The sequence below is a fragment of the Canis lupus genome, chromosome 1, assembly GCF_003254725.2.
Source record: "Canis lupus dingo isolate Sandy chromosome 1, ASM325472v2, whole genome shotgun sequence".
NCBI lineage: Eukaryota > Metazoa > Chordata > Mammalia > Carnivora > Canidae > Canis > Canis lupus.
The window spans coordinates 81,473,772-81,487,201 of record NC_064243.1 but is presented as its reverse complement, the minus strand read 5'-3'; the positions used below and the strand labels follow the sequence as shown (position 1 = coordinate 81,487,201).

General features: G+C 33.5%; 1 protein-coding gene across 9 annotated transcripts in view; it reads left to right on the top strand.

The window, feature by feature from the left end:
• VPS13A (vacuolar protein sorting 13 homolog A) overlaps nucleotides 1-13,430 on the top strand; it is a 235,415-nt gene that overhangs the window by 52,592 nt on the left and 169,393 nt on the right. For all 9 annotated transcript variants that reach the window (XR_007400987.1, XR_007400992.1, XM_025423277.3 and 6 more), the window contains 2 exons: nucleotides 12,520-12,709; nucleotides 12,826-12,940. Coding sequence is in view for 7 of the 9 variants with exons in the window: in XM_025423277.3 (XP_025279062.3) it covers nucleotides 12,520-12,709; nucleotides 12,826-12,940 (305 nt within the window). In the remaining 2 variants the exon portion in view is untranslated. The remainder of the gene's footprint in view (nucleotides 1-12,519; nucleotides 12,710-12,825; nucleotides 12,941-13,430) is intronic.

Genomic DNA, 13,430 nt, shown 5'->3' with positions numbered 1-13,430 from the left:
TCTTATTTCTTAATTTAGTTAGATTTCTTTTTTTAAGGAGCTTTGGTTTTGCTTTTTCTATATTTTTTCATTCTCTGTTTTATTAAATTATTTTCCAATCTTTTTATTTTTAAAATTTTGTTTGCTTTAGGCTTAGGTTACTTTTCTTTTTCAAGTATCTTTAACTGGTATGTTAGTGATTTGGGAATTTTTTATTTTTGTAGTGTATGCATTCACTAATTAATTTTATTTTAATGAATTTTCTTTGTTGGAGTAAAATTGACATAAAATTAATCATTCTAAAGAGTACAGTTTAGTGGGATTTAATATATTCATAATTTTGAATATTCACCACCCCTATCTAGTCAAAATATCATTACCACAGAGTAAAACTCCACACTCATTAAGAATTACTCCCCTCTTCCTGGTCCCTGGAAAACACGAGTCTGCTTTCTGTTTTTGGATATATCATATAAATGAAATCATACATTACGTGACCTTTTGTGTCTGCTTTATTTCACTTAGCATAATGTTTTCAAGGCTCATCTGTGTTGTTGTATATATCAGAATTTCATTCCTTGTTAAGCTTGCACAATACTCCATTGTACGTATTTACCACATTTTGTTTATTCATCTGTTCTATGGAAATTTGAGTTCTTTCCACCCTTTGGCTATTGTGATAATACTTCACAGTGAACATTCATGAATGTGGATTTGAGTATAAATTCTTTTGCTATGTACCTAGGAATAGAATCGCTGAGTTATAGTATTATTCTAACTTTAACTTTCTGAGGAAGCACCAATGTGGATTTCATAGGGCTGCACCGTTTTACATTTCCATCAGCAGTGTACAAGGATTTCAGATTTTCCATATTCTTACCAATACTTATTTTCTTGTTTGTGCTTTTAAATTACAGCTGTTTTTTTGGGTGTGAAATATGGTTTCTCAGTTTTATTTCCTTAATGTCTAATGATACTGAGCATCCATTCATATGGATGTTGACTATCTGTACATCTTCATTGGCTCCATTTTTTAGTTGAGTTATTCTTTGTTGAGTTGTAATAATATATATTCTAGACTCTAGATATGTGATATTTAGCTTGTCCTTACATTCTTTCACTTGTCTTTGCATTTTCTTGATAATGTCCTTTGATGCATGGTTTTTAATTTTGATAAAGTATAATTTATCTGGGGTTTTTGTGTCATCGCTTATGCTTTTGATGTTATATCTCAGAAAGTTTGCCTAATCCAAGATTATGGAAATCTAGTGCTATATTTTATAAGAGTATTAAAGTTTTAACTCTTGCATTTGGGTTTATGATCCACCTTGAGTTAAGTTTTGTATGTGGGGTAGACAGTGAATAAATACAATTTGATTAAGTTGTATGTGGATATCCAGGTATCCTAACACCACTTGTTTAAGAGATTATTTTTCCCCATTGAATGATGGGGATTGTTACCCTTGTTGAAAATCATTTGGCCATAGATACATGGCTTTATTTTTGGACTCTAATTCTATTTCCTTCCATTCTATAGACTCATTGTGTCTGTTCATATGTCACTTCCACACTGCTTTGATTACTATAGCTTTGTAGTAAATTTTAAAATTGGAAAGTGCAAGTCTTTTATCGTGTTCTACTTTTTCAAGAATATTTTGGATATTTGAAGTACCTTGCAAATCCGTATGAATTTGAGGATTTGTATATTCCATTCCACACACAAGGTACTTTGAATTTGATAGGGATTACATTAAATTTATAGATTGCTTTCAGTAGTATTGCCATCATAACAATAGTAAGTCTTCCAATCAATGAGTATAGATATCCTTCCATTTATTTATGTCTTTTTACATTTGTTCCAACAATTTTTTGTTCACTGTTCATGTCTTACACTTTTTTGGTTAAATATTTTCTTAAATGTTTACAATTTTGGATGTTACTGGGATGGAATTGTCAGTTTCTTCAGTTTATTCATTGTAGGTGTATGGCAGCACAGTTGATTTTTGCATGTAAATCTTGTGAGTTGCAACTTTGCTGAATTATTAACTCTATTTTTTTTGTAGATCCTTTGGGATTTTCTACATACAATTGATCCTTGAACAACATGGGTTTGAACTGCATGGGTTCATTTATCTGTGGATTCTTTTTTTTTTTTTTTTTTTTTTACAGTACTGCAAATGTATTTTTTCTCCCTTATGATTTAAAAATTTTTTCCTCTATATTTTAAGAACATTGTATAAAACGCATATCACAAAATATATGTCAATGATTTGTTTATGCTATTGGTAAGGCTTCTCATCTGTGAGAAGTTATTAGGAATTTGTGAGACAGAAGTTATATCTGAATTTTTGACTATGCGTATTGTCATTGCCCCTAACCCCTGTGTTGTTCACTCATGTAGAGTGATACCATCCATGAGTAGAGATTTTCATTTCTTCCTTTCCAATTAGATGCCTTTAACTTTTTTTTCTTGGCTAATTACCTTGGGTGGAACTTCTAGAACAGGGTTGAAAGTGAACATCCTTGTCTGTTCATGGAGGGAAAGCTTTTGATCTTTTACCAGTGAGTATGATTCTAGTTGTGGGTTGTGTTTTTTTTTTTTTTTTTTTTTTTTTAATATATATATAAATGCCCTTTTGCAGGTTGGGGAAGTACACTGTATTCCTTACTTTTGAAAAAAAATTTTTTAAAACGATTTTAGAATAAATTTTTTTTTGCATTGTTTGAGATGATCTTGTGGCTTTGTCATTCTATTAATAGATTGTTTTATTGCTTTTTTATTTGCAACCCCATCAAATAGATTCCTAGAATAAATCCTACCTGGCCATGATGTAGTCTTTTTAATAGGCTGTTAAATTTGGTTTGCTAGTATTTTAAGTGAGAGTGTGTGTGCATGAGCCAGGGATGGGGGTTATGAGCAGAAGGAGAGCAGACTTGCCACTGAGCAGGGAGCCCAGTGCAGGGTGGACTCTAAGACCCTAGGATCATGACCTGAGCCAAAGGCAGATGCTTAACCAAATAACCACTCAGGCACCCCAGTTTGCTAGTATTTTGTTGAAGTTTCTGCATCTGTCTTCATAAGAGATTTTAATTTAATTTAATTTAATTAATTAATTTTATTTTTTTTGTTTTGTTTTGTTTTATTTCATTTATTTAATTATATTTATTTAATATTTAATTATTTATTTATTTATTTTATTTATTATTCTTTTATTTATTTTATTTTATTTATTTATTATTTTATTATTTTATTTATTTTTTATTTTTATTTATTTTTATTTTTTATTGTTTTTATTATTTTAATTTTTTAATTTTTTAATTTAATTTTTATTTTTTATTTTTTAATTTAATTTAATTTAATTTATTTTTTATTTTATTTATTTTATTTATTTAATTTAATTTATTTAATTTAATTTAATTTAATTTAATTTAATTTTAAAAATGGCTTTTAGTTTTGTTTTTTACTTTTTTCTTTCCTCATGATGTATTTCCTTGACTTTGGTATTAGGGGAATTCCGGCCTCAGAATGAATTAGGAAGTGCTCCCTCTTCTGTTTTCCGGATTAATTTCAGAAGGATTGATATTCTTCTTTAAATATTTGATAGAAATCACTGATAAAACCAACCATCTGGTCTTGGACTCTTCTTTCTTTGTTGGGAGGTTGATTACTTTTGGAGATTGATTACTGATTCAGTTTCCTTTTGAGTTATAGATCTTTTCTGATTTTCTGTTCTCTTGAGTCAGGTTTTGTAATCTTGTATGTTTCCAGGAATTTGTCCATTTCATTTAGGATATATATTTTCTTTATGTCCTATCATTTGCAATACATTTTTATAATTATTTTTTTTCCTTCAAGGTATGTAAGAATACTGTCACTTTCATTTCTGACTTTAGTTATTTGTGTCTTTTTTTTTTTCTTAGTGTAGGTAAAGATTTTTTAAGTATGTTTTTCAAAGAGGCAAGTTTTTGTTATCTTTATTATTTCTGTGAGCTTTGGGTTTTCTCTTTTCTAATTGAGGTATAAAGTAATGCTATTGATTTGATACGTTTGTTTTTTAATGTGGTTATTTAGAGATAAAAATTTACTTATGAGCATCACTTTGGATATATCCCTTAAGTTTTGTCATGCTGCGTTTAATTTATGTTCATTTCAAAGTATTTTCTAATTTTCCTTGCCCTTTTTTGACCTATTGACTAAGAATATTTTGTTCAGTTGCCACATATTTGAGAATCTTAAGTTTTCCCTCTGGAAATTTACCAGAAACTTTTGGAATTTACTTCCAAGATTTCCAACATTGTTGCCATTGTGATTGGGGAGGATTTTTTATATAATTTCACTCTGTAAAGTTTTAAAGACCTGTTTTGTGGCCAAGCACATGGTCTGGATCTGTCTTGGGAGAGTGTTCCATGTGCCTACACTTGAAAAGAATGTGTATTCTGCTGTCGGGTGGAATGTCCTATATAAGTTAAATATAATTAGTTTATAATTTTGTTCAGATTCTCTGTTACTTTATTTGTTTCTTGGTCTAGATGTTCTGCATTTATTGAAGATGGTATATTAGAGTTTCCCGTTGTTATTGTAGAATTGTCTGTTTTTCTCTTGAGTTTTGTCAATGTGGGGATTCATATTTACATCTTTGAATTTACCCTTTATCAATATAAAGTGAACATTTTGTTATAGAACATTTTTTTAATTAAAGACTATTTTGTGTGATATTAATGTTAATAGTGTTCTCATTTGGTTACAAGTTGCACAGATTCTTTTTCCATCCCTTCACTCTCAGCTTTTGTGTCTGGATGTAAAGTGAGTCTTTTGTGCACAACATATTGAATCATGTTTTTTCATGTGTTTTGCTAGTCTCTATTTTTATTTTTATTTATTTATTTTTTATTTTTTTAGTCTCTATTTTTAAATTGGTGAGTTTAATAACATTGACATTTAAAATGATTACTGTCCAGAAAATACTTAAGACATTTTGCCATTTGTTTACTATATATCTTTATACTCCCCCCACCCCACCCCAGTGCCTCCAATTCTGCCTTTCTGTTGTTTGATTTCTTTTTGATTCTGTCCACATTTCTTTTTCTGTATACATTTTATTCACTGTCTTGGTGGATACCATGGAAATTACAATTAACATTCTAAATTTAAGACAGTCTAGTTTAAATCCGTACCAACTTAGCTATAGTAATCTACAGAAACTCTGCTCCTACACAGGTATGTTCTTTGCCTTTATGTTATTATGTTCACAAATTACATCTTTATATATACATTGCATGCCTGTTCATCTAGATTTATGATTGATTTGTGCTTTTTGTCTTTAAATCCTAGAGGAAGTAGAAGAGTTAGGAACCAGAAATAAAATAACACTGGCTTTTATATCCACCTATGTAGTAGCCTTACCATAGTTTTTTATTTCTGCATATAGTTTACAGTTACTGTCTATAGGGTACTGTCCTTTCATTTTAGCCTGTAAGTTCCCTTAACATTTCTTCTAGGGCAGATCTATTATTGACGAACTCCCTTGGCATTTTTTTCAGCTGTAAATGTCTTAATTTCTTTTCATTTGCCAGATAGAAGTCTTAGTTGATGTTTAAAAAATTTCAACACTTAGAGTATCATCCCACTGCCTTTCGGCCTCTGTGGTTTCTGATAGATTAGCTGTTAACCTATTAACTATCCTTTGCATGTGATGAGTTGCTTCTCTCATGCTGCTTTCAAGATTTTATCTTCGTTTTGGTTTTGACTGATTATAATGTGTTCTGTGTGTGTCTTTTTGAGCTGATCTTTATTAGAGTGCATTCAGCTTCTTTGATGGTTAGATTAATGGCTTTTATCAAATTTGACAGATTTGGGACCACTGTTTCTTCAAATATTCTTTCTTTTTTTTAAAATTTTTTTTAATTTTATTTTACTTATTAATGATAGGCACACAGTGAGAGAGAGAGGCAGAGACACAGGCAGAGGGAGAAGCAGGCTCCATGCACCGGGAGCCCGACGTGGGATTCAATCCCGGATCTCCAGGATCGCTCCCTGGGCCAAAGGCAGGCGCTAAACCGCTGCGCCACCCAGGGATCCCTCAAATATTCTTTCTGTCCCCTTTTCTATTCTTCTGGGATGCCCAGAATACATGTGTAGGTCTGCTTGATACTCTCCCACCTAGGCACTGTGTAGTTCTTTGTTCTTTGTTTCTTCTTCCTTCCCCTCCCGTCCCCCCTCCTTTCCTAACTTCTTTTCTTTTCTCTTTTCTTTCTGTTCTTTTCAGAGGAAGAGAGAAATGGAGATGGGGCAGAGGGTGAAGGAAGGAGAGACTCCTCAGCAGTCTCCACACCCATCATGGAACCCAAAGCAGAGCTTGATCATATGGCTCCAAGATCATGACCTGAGCCAAAATCAAGATTCAGAGGCTTAACAGCTGAGCTACCCAGGCACTCTTCATTTTTCATTCAATTCCTCAGACTCAGTAATTTCACTTGTCTGCATTCAATTTGACTTATTCTTTTGGCTTCTCACATCTGCTCTTGACCTTTTCTAATGTTTTTTCCTTTCAGCTATTATATTCTTATCTACAAATTTTCTATTCGTATTTTACACTTAATATCTCTCTATTTAGGGATGCCTGGGTGGCTCAGTGGTTGAGTATCTGCCTCTGGCTCAGGTCGTGATCCTGGGGTCCTGGGATCAAGTTCCATGTTAGGCTGCTTACAGGGAGCCTGCTTCTTCCTCTGCCTGTGTCTTTCCCTCTCTCTGTGTGTCTTTCATGAATAAACAAATAAAATCTTAAAAAAATAACTCCCTATTTATATTGTTTCTATATCTTTTACTTGATTTCTTTACACCTTTGTCCATGATTTCCTTTAGATTGTAGAGTGCAGTTAAGGCAGCTTGTTTATCTTTAGTACATTCTTCCTGTGTATGGTTTATAATTTATTTGTTTAAAAATTGGCATTTTGTATTGTAAAATGTGTTAACTACGGAAATTAGATTCTCCTTTTTCACCTGTATTTGTTGTTTATTATTGAGGGCTGTAGTCTTTCATTTGTGTACTGACTTTAGTGGGTAGAATTATTTCCTCCGAAAAGTTATGTCAAGTTCTAACTCTTGTACCTGTGACTGTAACCTTAGTTTGGAATAGGGTCTTTCTACATATAATGAAGTTCATAACTAACGAATTTGAATGAAGTAGATTAGAGTTTAATCTACTATAGATTCGAGTGAGCCCTAATTCAATGGCTGGTGGTGTTATAAGAAGAGAGAAATTTTAATACAGACATACAAGAAACAAGAAGACTGGAGAAGAAGATTTGTAGACAGACACACAAGAAAAAAAAAAAAAAAAAAAAAAAAAAAAAAAAGACAGACACACAAGAATGCCAGAGAGGTGAAAGTGATAGGCATAATATATGTGCAGGCTAACTTGTACCAAGGATTCCTGGCAACAGTAAGAATCTTGTAGAAGAACAAGAAGAAAGAGTAAGAGTAAGAATCTTGTAGAAGAAACATATTATCCCTCTAAGCCTCCAGGAAGAACCAGCAGATTTCAAACATCTGAACTCTATATCTGTGAAAGAATAAGTTCTTGTTTTAAGACACTCAGTTTGTGATAATTTATTATACCAGCCCTAGCAAATGAATACAATGAATTTTCCAAACTATTTTTTGAGAAGACTCTATTCTTTGTCATTTGTGATTACTTAAGTATCTGTTCCATTATTTCAGTGATCAGGCAGTTAATTGACAGATTTCCTTAAATTCTTTTTTTTTTTTTTAAGATTTTTTTAATCTATTTATTCTTGAGAGACAGAGAGAGGCAGAGACATAGGCAGAGGGAGAAGCAGGCTCCATGCAGGGAGCCTAACATGGGACTCGATCCCGGGTCTCCAGGATCACACCCTGGGCTGAAGGCAGGCGCTAAACTGCTGAGCCACCCAGGTTGCCCTATTTCCTTAAATTCTTAAAACCCAAACAGAGAAATACTCTCTAGGTCCTTGTACTTGGCTCTGGGCTGTGGTACTTCAGTGCTGTGCCAGGCTTCCTACAGCTCTGCCTTAGCATTCACCCCCTGCTTGCATGGAGCTCACAAATCTGTTAGAAGTGCATGCCCAGGCTCCTCTCAGGTCTTTGCTGAACATACATTGGGTCCTCGGTATGTGTGTTGCTCTCTGGCATTCATGGTTTACATTGTGGCCTTTCTGAGCCTTTTTCCCCAAAGAAACTTCCTTTCAGCCTCATTCCTGGGTACTGGGATCTGGCTGGTATTTTCCCCATCTACTATCTCTTGTTCCAGACAGCTATCATTAATCTATTTCTTTAAGTTTTGGGGCAGATGTTACTTTTGCCTGCATGACAGGTAACAAAATAGAGGTCACCCTCTACACTGGTTCTTTAGGGAACTGTCAAACAGGTGAAAACACTTGACATCATTATTTTAAGGACAAGACTCCTGTCTTCCTTCATTTGAGCAGGAACAATAAGATACCACAGCCTGGAATTATAAAAAAAACTGAAATTTATTTCTCACAGTTCAGAAAGCTGGAAGTACAACACTAGCAGACCAACACTGCCAGGTTCTGCTAGAAACCCTCTTCCAAATTTCAGACTGCCAGGTTCTTGCAGTGTCTTCATAAGATTAAGGGGCTAGGGTTCTCTGTAGGGTCTCTTTTATAAGACCTCTAATCCCATAGCACTCATGACTTATTCACCTCCCAAATGCCCCAGATACTATCACAATGGGCACTACTCTTTGAACAAGTGAATTTTGAGGGAAACACACATTCATACCTTAGCATCTTGTATCAGTTTGCTGGCTCCAGCAGGCCACATCAGAATGTGGCCCACTTAGCATTCTCACTGCTGTGCTTGGGAATGGGGAATGGTAGAAAGTTAAATAAAAATGCCAAAGTGCTTCCTTTCTGAAAGAAAAGAAATGTAGCTGTCTTCATTAAGCACTTCCTTGGTTGATGTAAGTTTTTGATTAAGTTCCAGACTTGCAGAGATGTTGACTCTGGCAATTTTTGCTAGCTTAATGTAGAGACTAATTCTTGGAGCACCTTACTCTGCAATTTTCAATGATATTCCTCTATTACTTTTTTTTTGAAAGACTTTATTATTTTTATTTTTTTAAAGATTTTATTTACTCATTTGAGAGAGGGAGGAGCTGAAAGAGAGAGCAAGGGCGGGGGGATTGAGCAGAGGGAAGAGAAGCAGACTCCCTTCTGAGCAAGGAGCCCAATGCAGGGCTGAATCCCAGGACCTGGAGGTCTTGACCTGAGCCAAAGGCAGCCACTTAACCAACTGAGCCACCCAGGCTTCTGTATTCATTTATTTTTAAAACTAGGTTAAGTTTACAAAAAATTTGGGAGGAAGGTACAGAAGTTACCTCTCTACCTCCTGCGCATGCGCAGCCTCCTCCATTTTCAACATCAAGCACTAAAATGGTGTGTTTTTTTGTTTTATTAATGATGAGCTTACATTCATTGACACATGCTCACCCAAAGTTCATCGTTTATATTGCCATTCATTCTTAATGGTGTGTTTTCCTATGGGTTTGGACAATGACATGTCCATTACTGTATCATACAGAGTATTTTCATTGCTTTAAAAATCCTCTGTTGTGCTTATTCATCATCCCCACCTTCCAACCTCTGATCTTTTTACTGTGTCGGTAGTTGTTGCCTTTTTCAAGAAGGTCATGCATGTAGCTAGGATCATATGCTATGTATCTTTCTCAGATTGACTTCTTTCACTTAGTAATATGCATTTAAACTTCCTTTATGTCTTTTCATGGTTCATTAGCACATTTGGTTTTTTTTTGTGCTTAATGACATGCCATTATCTGGCTGTAACACAGTTCATTTTATTCATTCACCTACTGAAGGCAGTCTTGGCTGTTTCTAAGTTTTGGCAAGTGTGAACAAAGCTGCTGTAAACATTTGTGTACAGGTTTTTGTAGGGATGTAAATTTTCAGCTTCTCTGAGTGAATATCAAGGAGCCTGACTGCTGGATCCTATGGTAAGAGTATGTTTAGTTTTGTAAGAAACTGCAAAACTCTTTTCCAAAAAGACTATACCATTGCATTCTCACCAGTAATGTAGGAGAGGAGAGTTCCTGTTGCTCCACATCCTCACTCTTATTTGGCATTACCAGTATTTTAGATTTTGGCCGCACCTGATAGATGTGTCATGGAATTTTTGTTGTTTTAATTTGCATTTCTTTGATGACCTGTGATGTAGAACATTTTTTCATCTGTTTATTTGCCATATATATGTCCTCTTTGGTGAGGTGTCTGTGAAGGTTTTCGCCCCTTTTTTGTACTGTTTTCTTGTTGAATTTTAAGAGTTCTTTGTATATTGTGGATAACAGTCTTTTATCAGATGTGTCTTTTGTAAATATTTTTTTCATAGACCATGACCTGTCTTAATCTCTTAACATTTACCATAATCTTCGGTGTTTTCTATTTGTTCCTTTTTTTTTTTTATTTTTTGCCTTTCTTACCTTTTCTTTCTTCTATGTTTTTTTTTTTTTTTTCCTGCCCCTTGTAGTTTGAGTATCCTTTTTTTTTCTCCCCTTTCTAAAGTAGGCTCCACACCCAGCATGGGCCCCAGCATAGGGCTTGAACTCCCAACTCTTAGATCAAGACCTGAGCTGACATCAAGAATCACACACTTAACTGGCTGAGCCACCCAGGCACCCCTGTTTAATTGAGTTTTGTTCTAGTTCCTTGTATCATTGCTGCTATTCATTTCACTTATATATGAACATACATAAGCATAAAAATATACGTAAGTCATACTTATAAATATATAGAACTGAATACATTGTTACTATTATATTGAACATATTTGATTAAAGGTTTTTTTCTTTTCTCTAAATAACTTTTTACTATTTCTCAAAAGGCAGATGTAGTTAAATAATTTTCCCCATTTTTTTTGTCTTAGTCATTATTTTGTTTTAACTTTTGAAGGAAAATTTCATACAGTACAGAATTCTAAGTTGGTGATTTTTTTTTTGTCTTAACACTTTAAAATTTTCGCTACACTCTTTTTGCTTCCCTGGCAAATGTTATCCTTATCCCTGTTCCTCTATGTCTAGGTTGTTCTTTCCTTTGATTTATTTCAGGATTTTTTTCTTTACATTTTTTTTGTAGTTTAAAAATATAATTGGGTGTGGTTTTTTGATTGTTTGCATTTATTTATTCTGCTTGATATGCTCTGACCTTTGTGGATCCATAACTTAGTGTTGGACATTAATTTGGGGAAATTATCAGTCGTTCTTGGTTAAAATTGGTGCTTTTCTCTCCTGGTATTCTTTTTATGCATAGGGTGCATTTTTTTGTTGTTGTCTTATAGCACTTGGTATTCTGTTATTTTCATCCCTGTTCTCTGTTTCCTGTATTTTTTGACTCTGATACATTCTCCAGCTCAGGCATTAATTTTCTCAGATACATCTAGCCTCCTAATAAGCCCGTTAAAGGCATTCTTGTTATAGTGTTTCTGATCTTTAATATTTATTTTTGCTTCTTTCTTAGGATTTCCATCTCTCTGCTTATATTGTTCATCTGTTCTTGCATGTTGTTTACTTTGTCCATTATAACCCTTAGCATATTAGTTTTTAAATAGTTTTTTTCACTTCAGGTTGTGTTGTTTGCCTTTTGCTATGCTTATGCAATGACATTTTTCTTGATAGCCAAACATGATGTGTGATGTATGGGGTGAAATGAACTATGTAAATAAGCCTTTAGTGATTGAGTTGTAAGCTATAGGGGGAAAGGGAACAGTTCTGTGGTGCTATGATTAGCTCTCTGTTTTTTAGTGATCCCATGCTTCTGGTCTGTGAACTTAAGTTTCTTAGTACTCCTCTTCTCCCTGCCTCAGGTGGGAGAAGATAGCTAGCGTTGGGGAAATTGGGTATTTCCCTTCTCCCGTGTGGAATAGTAGACCTGACTAAAGTTGGGTATTTCCCTTCTCTAGGTATTTTGGCTTTAATAATACTTCATTAGGTTAGGCTGTAGCTAACTAGCTCCTCCAACGAGCATGCCTTTTAAGAAGAACATAATGTTATGGCATATTTTTAAACGGTTTCTTTTCGCCTTTCCTTTCCTGAAGCCTGAAAGTTTTTTTCGCTAATGCTTATTATAGGAAACTGTTCCAGTTCCTGGAGGTGTATCTCAAAATATTTTTGGGGCCCCCCCATGATTGGGAGTTGTCCACTTTGAATCTCCAGCAATTGGGGAGAATGAAACAGTTCAGGTTTTCCAACGTTGGCACTGGCTTACATGATAATTTTCTTTCATGAGCCTCTGGTAATCAGTGACTTTTTTTTAAATATAGAAGTCAACATGTGAATAGGGTTGTTTGTAAATTAATCTTTGTCAATTCAGATCAAATAGTTGTATATTTTCTTTGACATGAATGGAATAGAAAGAAATGAAAATTGAAATTGTTTTTTATTAATCTTCTCTTTATTTTCAGTTTGAAAAATACTGTAAAATGTAAAATTGTATTGATAGCTAATTTTTGTCCTGTCTTTTTTCATGTAGATTTGAAACCAAAATTGATTCATTTCATGTTACTGGCTTGCCAGATAATTCAACAAAACCTCGCCTCCTATCTTCATTGGATGATGCTACTTCACTCTTCCAAATTATATTTGAGATAAATCCGTTAGATGAAACTGTTGCTCAAAGGTGTATCATAGAAGCTGAACCTTTAGAAATGATATATGATGCAGTAAGCATTTCTTTTTTTTTTTTTTTTTGCAGTAAGCATTTCTTAATTCCTAAGTTTTAATATATTTCAATTTGCTTTGAGTTTGTGCCTAATGTTAATAATATTTATTTTAACAGAGAACAGTGAATAGTATAGTGGAATTCTTCAGGCCTCCAAAAGAGGTAAATCTAGCACAGCTCACGTCAGTGACTTTGACAAAACTTGAAGAATTTCGTGACAAGACAGCAACAGGTAAATGCTAGTATTAATGTTGGTTTATTAAAAATTGTATCCTACATAAACTTTTAGTCACATTAAACTGTTTTTAGTAAGGTATACTTTAAATTTATGCTTTTAGACTACATATAGTTTAGTTGAAAGTAATTGGTACTATTTTACTTAAATTCAGGTATAACAATAATCATTTCTTACACACAGAAAGGACAAAACCTATTACCACATTCAAGTTAATTTCATGTTATGTTAGAATTTTTGTAATTCTATTTGTGAGAGAATGAACCTGGCATTTTCATTTCATGTAATGAATTCCATATTTTAATATATTGGCTTCCAAAAAGAAAATTCCATCCTTTTTTATCCTTTTGCAGAGTTTTTATAAGTTTTAGTGTTACTATTTTTTTCTTGCAGTATTTCACCTAATGAAATAGTAAAACCATAAGGGCTTGGAGATTTCTTTGTGGAAAATTTTATTATTTTGTTTTATTTTATTTATTTTATTTTA